General features: G+C 39.4%; 1 protein-coding gene across 2 annotated transcripts in view; it reads left to right on the top strand.

The window, feature by feature from the left end:
* The window catches only part of BRAF (B-Raf proto-oncogene, serine/threonine kinase), a 60171-nt gene that overhangs the window by 9346 nt on the left and 27420 nt on the right, over positions 1-23405 (top strand). For both annotated transcript variants that reach the window (XM_010013821.1, XM_010013820.1), the window contains exons 2-6: positions 1161-1424; positions 16261-16364; positions 17180-17282; positions 18582-18730; positions 19744-19863. In XM_010013821.1, coding sequence (XP_010012123.1) covers positions 1161-1424; positions 16261-16364; positions 17180-17282; positions 18582-18730; positions 19744-19863 — 740 coding nt within the window. The remainder of the gene's footprint in view (positions 1-1160; positions 1425-16260; positions 16365-17179; positions 17283-18581; positions 18731-19743; positions 19864-23405) is intronic.

Raw genomic sequence — 23405 nt, 5'->3', positions numbered from 1 at the left:
TTTCCCTATCAGAAGTATCCTTTGTGGCATTGAAAATATGTAAAGCAGCTTGGTGTAGATCTTGGTCTTGCTGGAGAACTAAGTAGAAAATTCTGTTCCCTGCTGCTTAGATACTGGGTTTGCAAGATCTTTGTTTCCTCATGTCTGTAAGGGTCTAACACGTCCTTGGTTAACATTGACATGCTTATGTAGCATGAAGCACATGTTCCTTAACTGATTCAGATTTTTTTAAGATACTCTCTGCTAACTTATATGCTGAAGAAGTAATTCTGATACATTTATACAGATCAAAATTTTCTTGTTATAAAGACGAAGTTGGTGGAAACAACCTTTAAATAAAAATACATACCGATTATGTATTTGCAGTACAGAGCTTGGCAATAATGTTTAGCTTGGTGACATTTAATAAAAACTTATGGGCAAATTTAATATTACTGAATATGTGTTTATTTAAGAAACTTGGTCAGTGTGCAATCAAGTTTTAAAACTTCGTGGAAAATCAAATTAATCTCATACAGATGTTACATTCTTTCCAAGAATCGCTGTTACATGTTTATGGATTACTTTGTAACAGGGCAAACATATATTACTAAGGGCAAACTTAGCTGTGCTCTAACTGAAGGAAAGTATTTTGTACTATCTGGTATGAAAGGATAGTGCCAGAGGTGAAGAATGGTGAACAGTGAACTAGGTGAGCTCAGATGCAGATGGTAAAAAGCAGATTTCAACTTTCATTCATTACATTAGATGTATTAGATGTATTTAGATGTCATTCCAACAGAATGATAAACTTAGCTATAGCACAGTAATTCAGCAATGCAGCTGACAACATTTGTTAAAGGCTGCTGTGGTCCTCAAACTGGTTTTGAATTAGACTGTTTAGTGCAGGTGCTTTGAAACTGTGACTTATAGTTTCTTTTATCCAGTTACTTGTTTTTTCTATTAAATACTTCTTTGTTGGTTCAGAAGGTTTAGCATAAAGAATTGAAAGCCATTTCTTCTTTGTACCCTACTGAAAAATTTCACCAGATAACTTTTTTCGTATTGCTGGGAAATTTGAATTACTTTAGAATGTGTTTTGTTGCTTGTTCATTCTGATTTGGATTTCTGTTTTTGTGTGAGGCTACTGCATCATTAAAATACCTACTCTTCCTTCACAGGCCTATGAAGAGTACACCAGCAAACTAGATGCTCTACAACAGAGAGAACAGCAGTTATTGGAATCCATGGGGAACGGAACTGATTTCTCTGTCTCCAGTTCAGCTTCAACAGACACAGTTGCATCATCTTCCTCCTCTAGTCTCTCTGTAGCACCTTCATCCCTTTCAGTTTATCAAAACCCTGCTGATATGTCACGGAATAACCCCAAGTCTCCACAGAAGCCTATTGTTAGAGTCTTCCTGCCCAATAAGCAAAGGACGGTGGTGAGTCAGATTCTATTCACATACTTGTAACCTCAGTATTTCCTGTATCTCTCTCCTTCTGTATACAAAAGTTAATTTAGGAGCTGAAAAAATACCTGTGTTGGAGGTTAAAGAGGTGTCACAATTACTATGCCACATTCAGTTGTTTTGATCTGTTGAATGGTGTCTAGAGGATTAACACAGATGTGTTAACAAAGATGTGCATTACACCAGCAATACACAATACAAGACTTTCGGGAGTTCTACAACAATGAAGATACCTCAAAATTTAGAATTTTAGTAGTATTGTTTGTGTGTAAATTGGAAATACATACTCAGGTCTGGTCAGCAGGTACTGCAAATTAATGGTTCAGCTTCGGCTCAGGGAGTGAGCTGACTTCTTTTAGCTTTAGTTTTACACACCGCTTAGATCTAGTTGCGTTACTAAGTTGACCTTTTTTTTTTAACAGACTTAGTAAATTATCTCTGGTTTAGAGCTGGGAAATGGTGCTTATTGGAACTCTTGAGTGTTGGGGTTAGTGGCCTTGGAGCTGAAGTTTGTTTCTCTGAAACTTGAAGCAGTGCTCATCTTATAGAGAACGCCAGGAATTTCTTGTACAGTGACTCTTAATGTATTTACTCTGTTTCAGTATTTATTAATCCTACACGTAGTCTATTGAAAACTAAGGAAGTTTCAGAAGCAACTGCAGTTCAGAAGGAATTGCAGGTTACAGTGCAGGTTTAACTGCCAGTAGTCAGGTACTAGGCTACTAGCCTAAAAAGGACCCAGCAGTTTTCAGTGAACACTAAGATTACTTGCTATGGTAGACTTCCTTCATAGTCTCAATGGATAGAGAAGTGCAACACACTGCTTGCATCTTAGTCTTCCTTCATAACCTCTGGCTTTAAAACCAGACCTGTTGCGTCTTACTTGTGCTATTAAATGTGCTCTTTGCTTATGTAGCCATGATGGTAGTTTAGGGTTTCCAAGTATACAAGATAGTTTCTGATGTGATGGTTTGAAGCAGGAAGGAGACTGCTTGTGAAAATACATGGTACCTGCCATTGGGGCCTCATCCCCCATCCAATTCGCCATTCCATATGGCTGTTAAAGTGTGGATAAAATGTGTCCTTACAACCAGGCATGTAGCTGGGAGGAGAGAGGTGTTGTGAAAGTTGCAGTGTTGCAACAAGTTTCCCCCACTCCAACCTTAACTGCTTTTCAACCTTAACTTCTGAAAGAAATCTTACTTAATATCACAATAATTTTTTCAGTCTCTACTTCCAACCACAGACCCACTTCAGGATGGGAGAAATCTTGTCATATATTAGGGAGTCTTTATTTTCATCTGGGAACGCAATGACAGTTCTTAAACTGACTTAGAATTGTAGAATCATTTGGGTTGGAAAGGACCTCAAGATCTCATCTAGTTCCAACCCCCCCTGCCATGGGGAGGGACACCTCACACCAAACCATGTCACCCAAGGCTCTGTCCAGCCTGGCCTTGAACACTGCCAGGATTGGAGCATTTACCACTTGTTTGGGCAGCCTGTTCCAGTGCTTCACCATCCTCTCTTAAAGTGAGTGGAATTAAGTTGGTAACGGAGAACCAACCTCCTTATTTATCTTTGATCGTACTCTGAAGCAGTCCCAAGTACTACAACAGCCTTCTGCTTTTTGTTTAGAACTGTTAAAAATGCAGGAAATGGGGAGGAGGGGAGATGCTTACATTTTTGACTAGCAACTGCCTTGTTGCTTGAGAGCTGTCTACATTTTTTGTTTATTAGTAGTATTGTTTGTGTGTAGGATCAGGCAAATACATCTGTTTGAGTTGGCTCTGGTTAGAAATGAAATGTGAGGAAACTGATGGAGTACAAAGAATTGAGACCATATTGATCAGTGTAAGTCATTTTGGTGCATATTTAAGGTAGCTAATGTCAAGTTTCTTTGTACGTGTCATGGTAAAGCACAGTGATGGATAAAGTTTTTCCTAATGTAGGAAAAGGTGAATAGGTGCTTCCTTAGAAGCCTAGCCGGTATGTGGTAGACCCTACTGCCTCTGACCTGTAGCAGCTGGAAGTTGGCATCTTGGTTGAGCCAGTGACAGAGCAGGATTAGAAGATAACTTTTTTTGAAAGCAAAACCAAGTAGCTATCTTGGTTAGTTGAAGTGGGATCAGTGAATTTGTAGCATCAGAAATAGAAGATTGTTTTCCTTCTCCAGTCAGTCTGGGAAGGGAGGAAGGGACATTTCCTTCACTGAACAATCTCTTAAAAAAAGAGATTATTCCCTGTTTTCTGCTGGGGGAAAATGTTTATGCCCTATAATGCAGAGAGATAAATGTCTGAAATACGTGTACTTCCTCTTTCCTCAGTGGCATGGTTCAACTGGCAAGTTAAATGTCCTTTGAAAGAAGCATTCTGCACAGATATGACCAGGATAAATCTGTGCGGGTGGGTTTGTTTTGTTGTGTTCTAGGCCAGAGAGAAGAACGTTGAACTAATAAAAATGCAAGATGGTTAAATTCTACCTGAGGCCATCAGTTGTTTTGCAGAACAAAATGATGAGACTTATCCAAACTGTGGGTGGCAGAATTTCAGGAAAAATTAGTTCAGAGCTTATTTGGATTAGGAATCTAAATGGCTGTGGGGAGCATAGTAACAAATCTCCTAATTAAGGGAGAGCTTTTGGATGGGAGAGTGATGTAAGAACTTGAGCTGGCTGCTAGAAGTCCAAGAGATTGTCAGATGCTGAGACTTGGGTATGGTGGGAGGGAGATAGTCTAGAATGGGAAGTAGATGATAGTGTGTCAGCATAAAAGCAAAGTTTACATTTACTGGTGAGATTTCTGAGAGAGTACATGGAGCCAGAAGAAAATGCAGCCTTGTGGAATCCTTAGATAATTGTGTTGTGGACTAGGGTGTTTGGTTGGTTGTTTTTTGGTTTTTTGTTTGTTTTTTTTTTTTTTCAAATGATGTGATTTTTATGTTAGAAGGTGCCAGCAAAAAGAGAAAAGAAAAATATGACACTCATACAAATAAACAGGAGGAGATACATAGCTGGTTGTTGGGAAGGGGTGGTAAATCAAGGAGCACGAGGATTAGCAAGTGATCCAGAGGTATGGGAAAAAGCCATTAAAGAGGATAACCTCAGTTTAATGTAAGAGGCAGAAAACAGTGAGAAAAGTTGAACTGAAGGCGATGAGTATAAATGGCTTTCTCCAAGTGTAAAGATTACAGGAATATGGTACTTGTATATAGGACAAGATTTAAGCCTTTTGGGGCATTGCTTCTAGTTGTGTGGTTATTTTTATTTTTTCTCCTTCTTTGAGTGTTTAGGGGGATGTTTTTTGAGCACCTGGGTAAAGTATCTTTTGCATGTCTTCAGTGCTGCCAGTTTTAAACAGGTAGGCTTGGGATAAGGAAAAAATGCCCATTCCCAATTGCAAGGACTGTTCTGATTTTTGCCTTTCTGTGTAAAAGTTGACAGAACACTTAGAATTATTTAGGAAAGTCAGCTGTTAGATTGCTTGGTTCCCATAGACCTTTAGACAGGTTTCTTGTGGCACATAAGTTGTGGCTGAGCCTTTGCAGGAAAGTGTTCTGAAACCTTGGATAGAACATATGTTTTGTGGACGTATCCGTAGTGTCTCTATTACAGTGAAAGAGTAGAAGAATAGGATAGGCACATACAGTATTTTCTCTGAGCCCTCTTCTAAATGTGAGCTATTTGTCACTCAGGAATTTTGTAAGTTTAAGTGTTTTCTAACTGGAAACCCTCTGTCCAGTCTCTATTAAACCTGCGCTATGGATACTAGAAATCTGTGTCTTGTGGTATGGAATTCCACAAGCATGATTTTATGTGGTGTGAGTAATCATATTCTGTGTTGATCTTTAAATCTACCACATGCTAGCTCTCTTGTACTTACTAATGTACAAACACTTATTTTCCTTCTTATACTGAAGGAAATAAAGGCTTCTGAGAAAAGCCATTTAATACAAGACCTGGTACAAAAACAAATAGCTAAAACTAGTAAAAACTACACAGGGGAACAATACTGCATTTCCGATGTAGTGAAGTGTCATAGTTTAAGCCCAGCCAGTAACTCAGAACCAGGCAGCTGCTCGCTCGCTCCCCTGTTTCTTCCCCCCTCTCCAGGCAGGACAAGGAGGAGAATCGAAAGAATGTAAAACCCACGATAGGAACAGTCCAATAACTGAAGTACAAGATACTACTACTAGTAGTAATGATAAGGGAAATAACAAAGGGAGAAAATGTAAACCCAAAAGGGGAAGGGGCGGGGGGAGGAGAGAAAAGGGAAAACCTGCAAACAGTAAACACAAGTGATGCCCAATACAATTGCTCACCACCCACTGACCGATACCCAGCCTGACCAAAGCAGCAATCTGCCCTTCCAGGTAACTGCCCCCTGTTTATATACTGGGCATGACATGCTGTGGTATGGAATACCCCTTTGGCTAGTTTGGGTCAGGTGTCCTGCCTCTGCTTCCTCCTGGCTTCTTGTGCCCCTCCCTACTGGCAGAGCATGAGACTGAAAACGTCCTTGATCGGGGTAAGAATTGCTTAACACACTGATGTTTTAGTTGTTGCTTATCAGCATTGTTCTCGCGCTAAACCTGAAACACAGCACTGCGCCATCTACTAGGAAGACAAATAACTCAATCCCAGCTAAAACCAGAACATGAAGTTTAATAGGAAACAAGAGAATGTGATAGGGATGCTTCTAACTCAAGTTCTTTATGAACAAGATCATATATATGTCTTGCTTAATATTAGCAGCCTTAAAGGATTTTGATTACCTAAGAAATCTCTTCCAGCCAAGTACTTAGAGTGTGGGAAGAAACAGTCTGAAAGCAAGTTAGCCATCCTGAACAATAGAGTGTAAAAAGGTAGAAGTTGCTCTTAATCTGTACATAGCCTGCTGCTGCCTGCCACACACTACTAGCTTCTAGAGGAAATTGTTTGCTTTGTGTCTTCTGGCCTTCTTAGTGGAGTGGCTGTAAGGGTGGTAAGCAGTCTGCTGTGCTGCTCAGGAAGTTTATAGTGGGACCTTTTGCAGCTCCAGCACTTGCTGTCTTTTCTGAGCATGAAGCAAGGAGTGGATTTGGTCATTTTGAATTTCAGTTCTGTTCAGTAGTGGTCTGAGTAGATGGTGGAGGAGGGGAGGAAGAATAGCAAGTGCTGTTCCTGCTTTGGGACTTTCGAAAGGCTCGGTGGCCTCCAAGTATTTCAGATGTGTGTGCATTCTGGATAGGATCAGATAATTGTGTGTTTTTACGCACTGTGAGGTCTAAAAACTTCCTATGGCAGTTTCTAAACCAAAAGAAATATCTGAGGGTTTTGGTTTTTGTTTGTTATTTTGTTGTTCTGTTTTGTTGTTTTTTTTATTTCCCTTCTATATTCAACTATAGATGTGTGGGGTTTACTTATCCTTTGTTTCTTCTTTAAGAGTAGTTAGAGGTGAGTTGTGTAAAAACTCAGCATAAATTTGGGCCAGTGAAGCTCTTCTCCACTTTCATGTGTGGGTATGCTTCATGTAAGTGTCAGAATTACACACATATTAGAAAGTTAATAGAAGTTCTCAAACTGCAAATGTGAGACAGGGTTTTTTTTTAAAGGGAGAAGTTGTATTTTTAAGGCTTATTGAAACTAACCAGGATTGTGAATGCTTTGCATGGGGACAGCACCTATTTCAGGTTTCTCACCCTTGTCACACCTTGGTTAATTAGTACATGCCTTTTAATTAGGCAAGCAATCATGTGGTCTTCTCTGCAGTCATGAAGACTGGAAGAATCAGATATTTTTACCCTACCTAAATTCTTTGCATAAATTAGTCCATCATGTGTGCACAACTGGGATCCTTCCAATGTTCTGCCTTTAAATCTGGTACTCAATGCATTTCTTTTGACTTAAGATTTGCATTGTGCTTTCCACAGTTTATGCTGTGAGCTTGTGCCTCAAGCTTCCTGAGCAGTAAGCACTGGATTTCTGTAGGCATTCAGGCTGACCTACCAGTTTCACCTGTCAATATCAGGAAAATTCAGAGAAGGGATGTTCAGGCAGGTGCATAAACTATTTTCTTGTTTTTAATTGCACACCTGGTTTAACATGATTTAGGTTTTTCTAATCAAAAACAATTTAAAAATTCCTATGTCATTTCAAACACGCAGCAGAAATGGAGTTTACTTGTAGCCTGTGCTAATGGATGCTTGCTTAAATCTATCTGCATGCTTTGGAATTTTATGCATCATATGAACAGGTTGTTTCCTTTTAAGTAAAACTCACTTGATAGCTTGGGGTTTTTTAAATACTTGGATCGTCTGGGAGAGTTACTGGCCTACCTATCCTATTGCTGAAAGGCAAAATCAAATTAGAGATAAGTTACCAGTTTTCATTGGGAAGAAATTTAACTATGGAAGACCTCCTTTAGGCTATCAATAAGCACATGAAATTTTATTGCATTACAGGAGTTGTACAGTGAAATAGGCCTTACAAGTTACTATGAGTAATCCTTTCGTGTTTAGAAAAGCCTGAAGAATGTGTCCTTGGGGGGAATTTAGTGAAACAAGGGGAGCAGCAGTGCTACAGCAGACAGTATCAGGATCTGGCTTGAGTGGAGTTAATTTTCTTCACAGCAGCTCCTATAGTTCTGCTTTAGACTGATGACCAAAACAGTGCTGATTTCTGAGCAGTGCTTGCCCAGGGTCAGGGCCTTCCCCATTACCCACTGCCCCTCCAGCAAATAAGTTGAGGAGCGGCCACAGTGGGGACAGCTGTTCCCAACTGACCAAAGGGATATTTCATTGCATATAACATCATCCTCTGCGATAAAACAGAAGGGAGTTTTTTTTCCATAGTAGCTATTGCTCATCAGCTGGTCGTGAGTGATTGCTTCTGAATCACTAGGAATTCTTTTTTATTTTCCTTTCTTTTTTTCCCTTCACTTACTAAATTGTCTTTATCTCGACCCAGGAGTTTTCTTGCTTTCATCCTTCCAATTCTCCCATCCTACTGAGTGAGGAAGCAGCTGGGTGGTGCTTAGCTGCTTGCCAGGGTTAACGCACCACACAGGCTAAACTCGATGTTGGATAAATTCAAAGTAGTATGTGTTGAAGAGAGTAATTTAATCTACTTCAATTTTATTGACGCACAGTCTTAGATTGCAAAGTCAAACAATATTGAAAGCTTGCTATTATAAAATGACTTGTCATCTGGAATGCCTCGTGCAGCATTGATTGCTGCTTTTTAAGAGTGTTCCTGAAGTAGAGAGAGCTTAGGGATTTCCAAAGAGATGGAAAGTCTGTCTGTAGAAAGTAATGAATGATAGAGGAAAATACTCTTTGGCATGTGTTTTCTTTACCTTATGATGTTCTAGGCAGGCACTTGGTGAAGTAGAATGCAAGTCACAAATCTGAAAAGAATAAGAAGAAATATTTTAATTTAATGTTGGTAAGTCATGCTTAAATTCATGGCTTCTTGTGTTGCTTAAGCAAACTAGCCAACCAAAGCTTTAATATTTGTAGAGAATGTGTATACTACCTGGAGATGAAAGTATCTATTTGTTTTTAGGATCAGTTGGAACAGTTTAGAGAGGGATGTGAATTTGTAGCCCTTCTGCAGTACAATTTCTTGCTTCCCTGCCCTTAAAGTATTTGGAGTGTGATGATCTGAGACAGGATACTACTAAAGTGGATCTGGCCTATGAGAGTTGTTTGAAGTATTTTTATCTTAAATTTCTAATGTGTTTGTGTTTTGGTTTGGAGAGCAGCCAGCTGACCATTCTGTCACTTGAACAGAAGACTTAAAGGTTCTGGGTTTTGATTCACATAGAGTGGCCATGGATATTTTTCTCGATGAGCATCTCTTTCAAGTCTGAAGTCTAAAGCCGTATTTTCCACACTTTTTTTTTTTTCTTTTATTAGTGGGTCTACTATCACTTTAACAATGACCAGTGCTCTTCTGAATGCGGTTTGGGAGCTGTCCCTCAAAAGGTGGAGCATGGAGGCTGCTGTTGACTAGGCACAGCAGGTTTGATCCAGTGTGGTTTAGTGATGGTATACTCTTGACATAAATGAGTCCATTGTGTTCTACAAATGAGTACCCCTTGATTGCGTTGGAGATGTGAGTGGGTGCTGGTAACTGATGTCTTTGCAAGTTAAATGGGATGCATTTACTGGAATGGTAACAGCTTTGTAAAATGAGTAAATTCTGTTCAACTTCCCTTGGAAGCAAGATTTAATGTGGTGGAATTGTCTCCCATTTGTCTTACTAACGTGCTCCATTAAGAACGTATATTCTTAAATGCTGCTTTCTCCTGGAAAGTGGCTGATTTGGTTAAACATTTGTCCTTCACACCTAAGATGAGAAACTAAACATGGATCTCATGTTTGGATTTCTTACCAGAAAACCTAACACATTGGAAGGCAAAACTAGTTACTTGGCAAAAAGACAGCTTAGCTTATTTCTGTCCCAAACCACTGAATTCTGTGAGCATGTTGCTGGCATTTTTGAGTCATATAAGTACTGGGGCAGGGGAAAGTGGTCTTTCAAGGTGTATGTGTTAAGGTAAGTAAATCAGTACTTTAAAGTGGTAGTTCAAAATCCATACTACTAGGAAAGTCCTCGGTATTGCACCAAGTACTCTGTTTAGCTGTCTAGAATTTTTCTGAAGCTCTGAGGTATGTTACTCATACCATGCATGCATACATGCATACATACCACTTGTCTAAAGCGAGCTGAACTGCAGTGCAAGGCTGAGGAAAGAATTGAACCAGCTGACTAACTGTGGGAAGTGTAACACTAGATACTCAGAGCTGTCCAGCCTCTCCACTTTTGGAGAATACCTTTATGTTGATTTCTGAAGTGCTTCTCAGACTCTTCAGTCTCTTTATTGCTGTAAGATACTAGAAACTGCACGGGTGTAAGGAGGTGTGTTTAACTTACTGAGACTATGCCAGTTTCTGCTCTGATGTTAGAAAAGTGATGTAAGAGTTATTTAGGGATGTAGCCCTGAATTTCTTACTGAATTGAGAATGACCTGATTTACAGAAATAAATGGTTTATTATGCACTGCTTAAATGTGTGTGGCTGCACTACTAAATATATATATCAGCAATTTGTTATGAATACTTATTGTTGATAGAAATAGTTTACATGATTGAAAGAAAAGAGGAAATTAAGTGCTATAGTTGTGTTTGATCTGTCTAGGTAGTAAGACTCTGCTTAGAGAATTTTTGGAATCTGTAATAATTTTCATTTGTTTCCTTGGGACTTCACATTTGCAAAGTTGAACATGTGGTTTGGTGTTTTCCTGAATAACTACTCACCTGATTCAAGATGCACAAACAAATTTCATCTCTGGCATATTATTAAGATACAGACTGAACACATCTTGCAGTCTCTATTGGCAGCTTCTCTACTGTTCCTTGGTATCATATAGCTCATACTCTTCCATGCTTTTCTCGTTTGAAAATTGTTTGCTGAATCAGCTTTCAAATTGTTAAAAAAACCTAAACCTTCTCTGATCTACAAATCTTACATATATAAGTAACTTTAAAAGAAAATCTTTAGCAATTACAATTTAGGAACAGATCCCCCCAATTCAGTAGCATGGATTTCTAGGTGGTAAATGTTATGAAACATATTTAGATTCTTAGCTATAAACTAGAGGGATCAAAAGATAGTGCATGGATGTGGGCAAAATGGGCTTGAAATAATGTTAAGCATTCTTTGTTTCAGTAAGATGCAAATTTTGTTCAGTTTACTGGATTACAATCACAAGGGTTCATTTTTTCACACAATCACAGAATGGTTTGTGTTGAAAGGGACTTTAAAGCTCATCCAGTTCCAACCCCCAGCCACAGACAGGGACACCTTCCACTAGATCAGGTTGCTCCAAGCCTCCATGTCCAACCTGACCTTGAACACTGCCAGGGATGGGGCAGCCACAGCTTCTCTGGGCAACCTGTGCCAGTGCCTCACCACCCTCATAGTGAAGAATTTCTCCCTAATATCTAATCTAGATCTCACCTCATCCAGTTTAAAGCCATTCCCCATTGTCCTGTCACTACATGCTCTTGTAAAAAGTCCCTCTCCAGATTTCTTGTAGGTCCCTTTAGGCACTGGAAGCTGCTCCAAGGTCTCCCTGGAGTCTTCTCCAGGCTGAACAAACCCAGCTCTCTCAGGCTGTCTCCATAGAAGAGGTGCTCCAGCCCTATGAGCATCTTTATGACCTCCTCTGGACTCACTTGAGCAAGTCCATGTCTTTATGTTGAGGGCCCCAGAGCTGAACACAGGACTGCCAGTGGGGTCTCATGAGGAACCGATTCTGTCAAAAATGCTGATGTGATTTGCTTAAAAAGTTCTGTGGGAATCCTGTCAATGCTCTCTGGGATTGATACACCCACAGGTGCCTGCCTCCTCCTGAGCTGGAGCTGCTGGCTCCCGGCAGGCACCCAAGGGCTCAACAGGCTGCGGGACTGCACCATGCCGGGGTTCCTGCTCCCCATGCTCCCATGCTGTGGAGCCCTCTTTCTAGCTGGGGTGAGTAGGAGGCTGTCCTGAAAATCCTGCCTCAGGGAGCCTGTCTGCTAGCAGGGAAAAAAAAGAACTTGTTCTTTGTTTGGTTTTCTTTCCTAAGATTGAGTCACTTTCCAAATCGCTTTCTCAGAGTGGGATTTTTCTTTAGCTTTACTGTGATTTAAGTGTGAGAAGAGGATGGGGGGCAGAGGGGCGGGAGGGGGGAAGAGAGGATTGTAGAGGGAATGCTTTGCAGGGTGGGATTTCTGCTTTGTAGCAGGTGCTGATAGGGACTGAAGGAGGGTGCTGGAGGGGCTGCGTGCACAGATGGTGATAGGCCGTACTGTACCAGTCTGAGAAAATGATTAATCAGTACTACAGGGATTTATTCTAGTATTTAGTTCTTTTAATTTAGCCTTATGTTTCTCTGCTCAGGAGTTCTGTAAGAGAACATGCTAAATGTGATGCTGATTCAGGGTCCTGGTGATTTTTGAAAGTAATCAAAACAGTTCCCTAACTGTTTTTTTGGGGGTTTTTTTTAGTTGGATCTTGTTGCAAATGGCAGTGAAGAGAACAAATGTTCTATCCATGTTTCTAATTGCAAGTTGCATAAATACGTCTCAGACTTTAATTAAGGGGTCTTGGGAAGTAATACTGAGAAATAGCAAATTATAAGTGAGCAAGATGCTTAATGCATGTTTTTCATAGTCCTGATGCACTTGCATTGCTGTAGGCAACCTTCACTGATACTTTCCAAATTTTGGGAGCTTGCCTTTATGATTTTATTAATCTCTTAAAAGGAAGCCTGTAACTTCATGAGTCTTTTTTGTTTTCAGCAAAATTAAAAGAAAAAAAATCAGCTGAAGTGGCATTATTTAAACCAGTGTAATTCATTAATAGAGCTGGAATTTCTAGGTTCCTGATGCAGATCTTTGCTTCATGAGGTACTGGAGGGTACTGTTGTCACCTTTTATGGAGGATCAGTGCTGAAGGAAGAAAGTATCTTCCAATGAGTACAAGGCTCCTTCACTTTTTCTCTTCATCTCTTGTTTAATGTTAGTCATCTTTCACTGCTTGTCCTGTTCTGTTCCTTCACCCAGGTCTAGATTTTAATACCTGGTTTCTTTTAGTCCTTACTGTCTTGAAGTTTTCTCCCCTTTCTGTGCTCAGTTCTAGCACTTCTCATAGGCACTCCCTTCCCTGTGGTGCTTCTTATCCAAAATGAGCCATCTTTTCTTCTAATCACAGCATGAAAGTTTCATATTCAGGATGTGATTGCCTCCCCAGCTCCCCCTACGTGATAGTTCATTGTTTCTTTGTTTTCTGCACTCTGCCTCATTTAGCTCTTCAGTCTGTCTTCCCTCTGTCCTGCTTGATGGTGATGCTCTCTCCCGGTATACACATGCTTTCCCTGGTCAGTATTAAGTTTGTCCTGCCTCTTTCCTCCCATTTCTCCTTCATGCCCAGCTGCTTTCCTGGCTCTCTTCATTTGCCCACCCCTCCAAGGTCTGTCTGTCATCCTCTCAGTGTCTGAATTTCTTCTTCCACTGTGGATATCAGTGGTGTGAGGTTGCTGGAAAGGTAGACCTGACATGTCTGTGGAGGCTCTACCTCAATCCAGCAGGAGCTGTACTTACAGGAAAAACAGCCTTAAGGCAAAGAACACTTGTTTCCTCCATCGAAATCGCTCATTAGACCTGGTGCGTGCGTGGGGTTGGAGCACACCTCTGAAATCCTCACAGATTTTACTCAAGTTCTTAAATATTTACTCCGTATTTGTAAATATGTATGTTGGAGGCAGGGAGAACTTGTCATCTGACACTGAGGGGACACCAAGTTCTCTTAGGGATCATTGGCAAAATGATGATGGCACTAAATTGTAGTTACAATTAAAGCGTTAATTTCAAAGCTTTATTTTCTTAACAGGATATTGTGATTAGTATAGCACAGAATTTCTACAAATCAGAATCAGTGTTATACAATTTATAAGTGGGGAAATACAGAATTTATATTATAACATCTAATCAGCTGGACTCTCTGCAGATCAAGCCAAATCTTTACTACGTGATTTGCTGTATCAATATAACAATCACAGTCTGGACTCAAAATTCATATAAAAGAATACAAGTCATTCCCTTAATCCTCAGAGGAAGCAAAGGATGGTGGAGGCATACCTGGAACTGGCTGGTCCTGGGTCTCACTGTACAGCACCAGGCCCAGTCCAAATTCCAGCCTTATGTGTAGTACCTGCTCGGTTTTATAGACAGTGCTCTGGGTGCTGTTAAGCTTCCCTGTTCTGTGACAGGGCCACCACCTCCACCACCACCACCACCTGGTGGCCCTGGGTGCCTGGAACCTTCAAGGCCAGCAAGGAATGGAATAGGCAGCCTTGCACCCAGGAACCTTGAGGCTAAAGGAGGGAAAGAAGAAATCTTTTTGGTTTGTCTACCTCATTCACAGGACCTTTAGGGCCTGATAATGAGGGGAAAGAGAATGAATACGTGACCCACTTCGTCACAGAGATGTCTGCTTGCCTCAGAAGATGATGCTGGTTATGCTGACCATATTGCCAGGGGTTGGGAGCAGGGGGTACCGGTCACAGAAGGACCCTATTAACCAACTATCCTAGTTTGGTAGAGACTTGAGTAACAAAGGACTGAGTTTTACAATGGAAAGTTGTTGATGACACTGACAATAGTAGGTGCACCCAGGCTCCCTCTTAATACTAGTGACAGATATTAGTAACAATTAAGGATGTTTTATGCTGGAGGAATGACCTACAAGTGAGTGAAAGTCACAGTGTTAACTTCTAGGATGGGAAGAAGTTATAATGAAAAGATGCATTAAGAAGTAATGGAATGCATAAAACAAAGTCACTTAAGGCTCAATATCTAGACTGTAAAGAAGCATGCTATAGGAGGTTTAGAATTAGTAGAAATTATCTTTTTTAGATGTTTAAGTGTTGACCAGATGAAATGCACAAATATCCTGTAAGAAGTGCTTTCATATTAATAGGAGGAAGATTGTGAAGCAAAATAATCCTTTAATTTGTCTCTTCTCAGAAGAGCATACGTTGGAGTTCTAGAAATGCAATATATAGCGTAACCTCAAGTGGTGTTCACAAAGCTACTTGAAATAGACTGCTGCTTCTCACTGTCACCCTTAAGTAGGACACAGGGCCCCTAAATACCCATGGAAATTGAAGTGCAAGGAGCAAAAACTAGGCTCCAATCCAAAGCCAGTTGAAGCTGATTAAGAGACTGCTTTTGCCTACCAAGGACTCTGGCTTAGGCCACTAGCAAGTTAGAATTAAGTCTCAGGTGTTCAGACAGACTTTTTTGGTTAGTTAAGTCTGTGGGTTTTTCTTTTGATTCATGTTTGAGGTGCTGTCCATGATTACAGCAGATGTCCCAGTGTGTATACCACCTGAAGTGTTACAGATTTTCACTCTTGAGTTCTAGAAATAGTAAGTGGGTAATACTCAACACCTTAACTACACTTAATCACCAGATTATGTATTGTTCTGTTTTTATGGCTTGACGCTATACATTGGTAAGTCACAGGTATACCTAGAGATGATATGCTTATTCCTATGCCTACAACTAGAATAGAGGCAAGGAAAATACATTTACTTTTCAAAGTTTGCATTTCTTTGTTTGGATAGTTTTAATATGCTTCTCCGTTCTTCCCATCCTGCTAGATATTTAAACTTTTCAAACAGTGAAACAGAAGAGAGGAGTATGTTTTCCCAATAGGAAGTGAGTGTAGAGTTGCAAATATAGGTTAAAGTGAGAGGTAATGGTCTGCCTGACTCAGATGATTGTTTTACTTGTTTGCATGCTTATCTTCTCTTCTAGAAATAGAAAATAAAATGTTTACATTTAATCATAATGTTTTTTTGAGTGCACTCCAAGTTAGTTCTTTCATTTTAATTCCTTGGCATGTTTCCTCAATTTTACAGCTTGGACTGAACTTTTTGTAGAAGTACGTAGTTACTAGCTATGTGCATGCTGTGTCTCCGCTTTCTTCAAGTTGAGAAGAGTTAGAAAGTCACTTTTGGAGTTGGGTCAAGATTTCATGCCAGATGTTAGTAGAAATGTAAAGCTTGTTTCCTTTCTAGCTGAGCTAAATCGCTTATTTACTATTCACCAATAAAATTGTCCATAGTAGAAAGAGATTTTGAGAAACTCTTACCTGGCATTCTGTAAAACATCATGAAAAGTGGGGGTTACCATTTGGAGGTCACAATGTTTGTGTCGGTATGGGGGGATAAATTGGTACTTGTTTGAATTAATTTCTTTTCTATTTGACCTCTAGGTTCCAGCAAGATGTGGAGTGACAGTCCGAGACAGCCTAAAGAAAGCGCTGATGATGAGAGGTCTTATTCCAGAGTGCTGTGCTGTTTACAGAATACAAGATGGGTATGGTTTGTGTGTGATGGTTTTTGCTCATCAAATCTCTCTTGGAGTTACCCAGTGTGGCTGATTCTGTCCAAGAACTGTGGAAGTTGTTTTCAAAGTTCAGAATGATAGGATACTTTGCACTAAATCAACTTGTGCCTTGAAGACATGTCTAAAAAGAACAGACTCCTAGAAAAAGATTAAATAACTTCAAGAATGGGCATAATGTAGAGTAATATGAACTTACAGACTGCTAGCTGATTCATTAATCAAACTCATGCTAACCAAACAAGTATTAAATCGGTTTCATTAAGTTTTGGGGGTTATTTGACTGGGTTATAGTGAATTCTTAACTGAAGAGAGTTTTTCTTGGGGAAACAAAATAATTTCCAGCTTGTAGGTTATCTTAATGCACAAAGTTAGCCATCTCTTTGGAACTCTTATGGAACAGGTATTTTCACAAGCATTTGATTTGATCAGAAAGTTACCTGTCACCTTGGAACCAAGGATTCAGCCACTACTGAAGCTGATTGGAAAAAGTGTGGTTTTTTTCATACAGTTTGGCCAGGGAAGGTGTGCTTTCCTCAGTAAGCACTGAGCTTAATGTCCTGCTTTTAATGTTTCCTGCCACTGGAGACTAGGTAGCAAATCCCTGCAGTTCAGTTTTCTACCTGATCTCACATCTTCAGCCCTTGCAGACCTCCTGCACTGGTGCTAATAAAAAAGGTGTTGTTATTATTATTATTGTTGTTGTTGTTGTTATTATTATCATTATTATTATTGTTACCATTATTATTATTACTATTATTATTCATAAAGGCTTATTTACATTTTAGAGAGAAGAAGCCAATTGGCTGGGACACTGACATTTCGTGGCTCACGGGGGAGGAGTTGCATGTGGAAGTCTTGGAGAACGTGCCACTCACAACACACAATTTTGTATGTACTGGTTTTTCAGATGTTGAGTAGGGTTAAATCAACTTCGTGGTTTCAAATTCAAAGTTACAACTCTGAATTATGTTTTGTATCTGTGGAAAATAGTAGGGGTTGCAAAAGAAGTTTTGAATCATGATAGCTTAAGTGAATTAGATAGAATTGTAACCGAAGTAAGTGATGTTAGAGTACTTGATCACCCTTAAAACTTTCACATTTGGATGGAATACACCCTCTAAAAGCTATAAATGTAGGGGGTTTAAATCAGCACTGCATTGCAGAGCTGTAATAATAAACTACTATTTTTGTATTGCTGTATCTATAAAATGTATTCTGGGCCTCCCTGCTGGCTCTGCAGCAGCAATTAACTAATGAACTAACTATTCCCAGAGCAGTGCTGACATCATCAGTGATGCTAGTGCACAAATATGTTTTGACCTGATAAGGCACCAAGTAAACGGAAGCTGCTAAACAGAATCCATCTGAACTGGTGCAGCTACATACAAAATCCTGGAAATAGCGTTTGTCACATTGACAAGAAGGACCTTTTATTTAAATACAAACCTGAGATTGTGTTTGCAATCTGTTTAAACTATTTTACTCCAACAGGCTAGTTTGGCTATGGCTAGTTAGATGAAAGTGTAGTAGGCTTAACATTTTTTTTTTTTTTTTTTATATCCTTCTGAAATTTTCATTACTACATGTAGTAATACAACTAGAATGTGGTTTTATACTGAGTATTGCTAAATTTGAAAATGAAACTAAATCATTTCCCCCCCCCATAATATGGGGGTAATACATGTTCACCCTTTCGTGATTTTAAATGTTTCTAAGATTCAATAATCAAAACTACAACTATTTATGTAACCATATATAGAAGCCATATATACAAGTCATGTGTATTTCCAGTCCTGTGAGTGTCCGGTAGAAACATCATTTGGCTCCTGGAAAAATGAGAAGATGAGATAATATTTCAGCAGCTTTTGTTTTTATGGGTTGTATCCAGTTAAATTCTGAATGTTTGTCTCTAGCATGATAACAGTGCAGTGTTTTCCTTCAGGTTAGGTGCTGGTTTTCTTACTGCTAATTAAGTGAAGCATGAATTCTAATAAATAGCTGAAAGAAAAATTTCATGCATGAAGACTCTTTCAAAAAGGAGACAAATCTTTTATGTAAATGTGTTTGATACATAAGACTGTAGCTCCAGTGTAAAGAGGCTTGTAAGTGTGTTTGAGGGAGGTAAAAGCAAATAGCGTATGTTAGGCTTAAAAAGGACTCTAATTATGATTATTTCTGACAACGTAGGTACGAAAAACATTCTTCACGTTAGCGTTCTGCGACTTTTGTCGAAAGCTGCTTTTCCAGGGATTCCGGTGCCAGACATGTGGCTACAAATTTCACCAGCGCTGTAGTACAGAAGTGCCACTGATGTGTGTTAATTATGACCAACTTGAGTAAGTAATCACAATTGGTTTTAAAAGTTGAGCTTTTTATTAAGCTTACCGTTGTCAGTGTTAAATCCGTAATTCAGGAAGTCAGAGGAGGTGCCTGAAAAAAACATAGGAGTTGACCTGTTCTTGTGAGGCCGCATAATTCATGTTCTTTCTGTGCTAACTCAGACAACCAGTTCATATTTTTTTGCTGGACTGTGAAATGCTTTCTTTGAAGCATGAATGGGGTGGCTGAGCACTTGACTGTATCAGACAGGCTTCTCATTGTTCACAGTTGTTGTTCTTAATCAAAACTGGTTCTTTATTATGTGATGGCTAGAGCCCTGTTTAAATGTTTAGATGTGGGTTTAGACACAGGTTTATTCTCTTAACATGAAGAAAATGTGAAGAGACACTAGTTTAATGTGGTGAAATTGCAGTTGGTTTTACAGTGATTGAAAATAATCCATTAGTGAGTTTGATGCCTAGGTCAGAAACATAAAAGGAGAATGTCCCAAACAGTCATGTGTTCTTGAATTTAATTATAGTTAATTTGATGTAGGTTAAGGATCTGGTGTAAACTGGCTCTGTGTTCTATTTGATTGGTTTCAGCAGAGGTTATTAAGTCTTTTAAATAGACTTTCGTATAAGGAATCATTTTAAATTCTAGGGTTTCCCCCATGAGTAAATTTAAATTCTGCTTATGTTGGTATTTACATCTGTTTTCTTGAGCATCTCTAGAATTTGTGCTCAGTGCTTATCGATAACATAGTTTTATCTGTTTGACATCTGGCACTGCATAAGTGCAAATATAAGTTCATATACTCAACATACAGGTGTAAGTTGTGCATTCTTGAGGAACCAGATGTTTCCAATTTCAACTAAAAGATTAAAAATTTACTTTCCACAAAGGTATTTTTAAGGAATGATCATTTGATCCTTTGCCAAGTAAATAATTTTGTTTAATCTTTGAGTGCATTGTGAAGCTTCTGGGTTTTGCACAAGTTAGGTTGTTTTTGTTTTGTTCTTGCTCACAGTTTGCTGTTTGTCTCCAAGTTCTTTGAACATCACCCCATACCACAGGAGGAGGCCTCCTTAGGAGAGACCACCCCAGCATCTGGATCGTACCCCTCAGCGCCCCCCTCAGATTCTGTTGGGTATGTGCTGTTTAATGATGTAACATTTCAGTACTGTATGCTTAGACATGCTCAAAATACGTCTTTGCAACTCTCTCTCCATTTTTGTAATCTGGCTTGTCATGTATATATACCTATGCTTAACTTCAAAGAAGTGAGTATCTTCATTCACATGAATGATATGAATTAGTAATGAACCAAAGTTAAACATGTGCCTAAGTGTCTGTAGAATTGGGATCTTACCTGTTAAACTGATTTCCTGGTCTAAACTGGAAAGATTTTATACTTAAGATTAATACTAACTGAACCTGTATCCTCACAAATTCTGTTAGTTTGTGTTGTCAAACTACAGTTTATTTGCCTTGAAGTGACATACCTCTGTTTCAGAATAAGCCGCATCACTATAAGATCAGTGTGAACAGATGCCAATTCCAGGTTCATGATACTGCTTTAGTAGCTTTTCTATGTACACACTGCTTTACTATCCTCCAGACCAGCTGTCTTCCTCCTTTTTAGATATTGGGATATACCAATAGCATCTGCAGATCCAGGTTTTGTAAAAATTAGTCTTCTAAATCTGACCGCAGCCTCCATCCCCTGCATTGCCAACAAAGATCCTGGACCCTCTCTGTGAAAAGATAAGTGGTCATATTGAGGTTATGTTCCCAGTAGCTAAGAGATCACTGTCACCACCCAGCACTAGATAGTTGAACAGATCTTCAGGAGAGAATAAGTCAGGGATGTGTATCAAAGTCAAGAAAACTGATGCAGATTTAGTAAGAACACGAAATACAAAAGCCTTCAGAAAAACATTTCTATGACATGTGTGCTGCATGGAGATGAACTGAATTTGGCAGAGGCTCTCTTGGAGTAGCGAACATTGTGCCCAGACTAAAGCACAAACACAGCTGGAAGCTACACAGGCACTTATGGACCCTAACTAGAAGAGAAATTTCCTGGACAGCCAAGACTCTTTTGTGAAAGATCAAATACGATGCCTCCCAGGAAAACAGATCGACAGTCCTGCAGAGGGAACCTCATTTGGTAAGTACAAAGAAACATGATGTTCTTATTTGTACTCTTTTGTGCAGATTCAAGTAAATTTGGAAGTGCCTTTTCCAAGTAGTGGAAATATCCCATGGATTTTAGTACAGCAGTTTGTGCACAAGGCTGCTGTTGTTCTCTAAACAGGCTCTGCCTTTCTCATGGTACAGCTGAAACTGCAGCCAGGCTACATCTGTGAAGAAGCTTGTTCATACCAACTGTGTTAAACTCCTGTGGATGCCAAAGGCACTATATAGCCCTGTCCTGATACTGGTCTATGCTAAATTTTCCAACTTTTCAATTGCTGCTGCCTCACATTTGTGCTTTCTTGCCAGTTTATGAGGATACAACAGGATGGATAATTGATACAGGCACTACCTCAGGAAGGCTTAGTTTTGTGAAGTAAAAATGGAAAGGAGAAACTGAGACCAAAGCTGGTTAATACCTTAAGTTTTTTAACTTCACGTATATAAAAATATTTGAACATACTTACCAGTTGAGGTTAAGGAGCTTTTTCTAAGTGTAAATGATTGTGGTTGCAGGAGCTGTAAAAGGTTTTCAGCTTTCTTCTTTTTGCTTTTTTCCTTGCTGTACACTTTATTGTTAAACAACAACAACAAAAAGGCATACATCGTGCTTTCAAAATTTGGTTTATTTTGAAAATGGTTTGTGGTTATCAGCTGGTGTTCATAAGGAGTATGCATGTTAGTCATGCACTTTTCCCCAGGCATCTGTGTTTGTAGCATTTCTTTCCCAGAAGCAGCTATTGTATGAACGTACAGCACTGTCTGTACCTTTCTACAGTTATCATTTTGCCTTTCTTTAATAATACTTCTCTGCTTTTTAAAGATATAATTATGGAAATATTAATTTTTGTGATTTTTTTTTTTTAATATGCTGGCCTTTTCTAGAAAAATACATTTTCTTATGGTTTTGTTAAAGGGTATTGCTACAATATGGAACAAGAGCCCAACTTGGGAAAAAGTCTGATGTTTGAGATTTTGTAATTTAAGAGAGTATTTTGTAACTTAAGAGAGTGTAAGAGGTTGAATTTTGGCAGTTGGGCAATGGGATTGAAAATATGAGGAACCTAGTGCTTTATTAACACTTATTAATTTAATTATTATTCCTTTGATTTCTCTGTTCTCCTAGCACCTTGCATGGCACAGCCGGCAGAGGAAGGGATGTTACTAATCGTTTGATAAACCTGAGGAAAGAGAAGGCAGACATCCTTCTTCATCTTTAGCCTTGTCAAGGGATTCCAGCGGCAGGCAAAGTGCCCAAAGAAAGGAAGAGTTTGTGTTGCAAGACAAGCTCGAGAGCAAAGGCCTGTGAGATATGCTGAGAAATTGTCAAGGGATCAAATGGAGAAAGGAACATAAAGGAAAAGACCATTGGACATGACACAAAAGCTGCTAAACATGCTGGAGAACTTTGTTTCACTTTGCTCATATGTAACATCCTAAAGCAGTCCAGTCCTGTCGCCTTTCATTCTTCCAACTGTCAGCTGTAGGCAGTCCCTCCTCCAGATGTTACACCCCAAGAGAAGCGAGCACAGATGGTCCCACTTTCGCATTTCTGAACCCCTTAGAAAAATGTGTCCAGCCTCCACATTAGGTCTTTTGTCCCATTTTAGTTTTTCCAGTTTGCACTATCTTCTTGTGCCAAACCAATCAGTTATAATCTGCACTTAACTGAAAAGAATTATTGAAAGTCTAGGTCTCCCTAATAGCCATTTATAATAAAATTGAAGTGCACAAACTGTATATAATACATTGTATTCATTTCATTCATTGCACTATCATGAAGTTTCTTCTACATCTTTGCTCGTAAAATATGAGCACAGAATTTCTGTGAACCCAGTTCCCTGGATCTTACAGATATATGAAAAGGGGAGAGATTAGCTATCCAAAACATTCCAGAGCTGTCTTTTTCAACTAATGCCTATTCTCTCAGATGTTGGGCAAAACTCAGCAAACTCATGAGCCAGATGCTATGGCAGGGTACATAACTTGTGGAGTGGGTGGTAAAGGGGTGCATGGTCAGACTTTGGATAACACAGAGGCAGGTTGGACTCAGTAGAAGCTGAAAGCATCTGCTTTGCTTGAGGCAGAACACTGCTGGTAAGCAGGTTGGCAACATCTTGGCTCTTTGAAAAACAACATTTCCCAACATGCTTAATCTTCTAAATTGAGGAAGAAAGGGGGACTGTCTGGTGCACCATTCTTGGAAGCTTGCCAGTCCCTGCCTTAGAGCAGGCTTCAGCCTGTGATTAAACACCTCTGCTTTCCTTTCTGTCTTCCAAATGTTCGCTGATGGTTCTGCCTCAGCTGAAGACATTTAAATGTCTAGAAAAGGTTCTGAAAAGCCAAGGAAACAAAGGCACCATCTTACAATATCATATTTAGTGCTACAACACCATTTAGATCCCCATGTGTTTAGGTGAACAAATGCTTTTGGTTTGGAGCATAAAACAATGAGCTTTTTGCCTAAAAATCTTGGTATCCCAACTTGATACA

The sequence above is a fragment of the Nestor notabilis genome, unplaced genomic scaffold (assembly GCF_000696875.1).
Source record: "Nestor notabilis isolate BGI_N333 unplaced genomic scaffold, ASM69687v1 scaffold12144, whole genome shotgun sequence".
In the NCBI taxonomy this organism is placed as follows: domain Eukaryota; kingdom Metazoa; phylum Chordata; class Aves; order Psittaciformes; family Psittacidae; genus Nestor; species Nestor notabilis.
The sequence above is the reverse complement of the archived record's forward strand: the minus strand, read 5'-3'. Positions and strand labels throughout refer to the sequence as shown.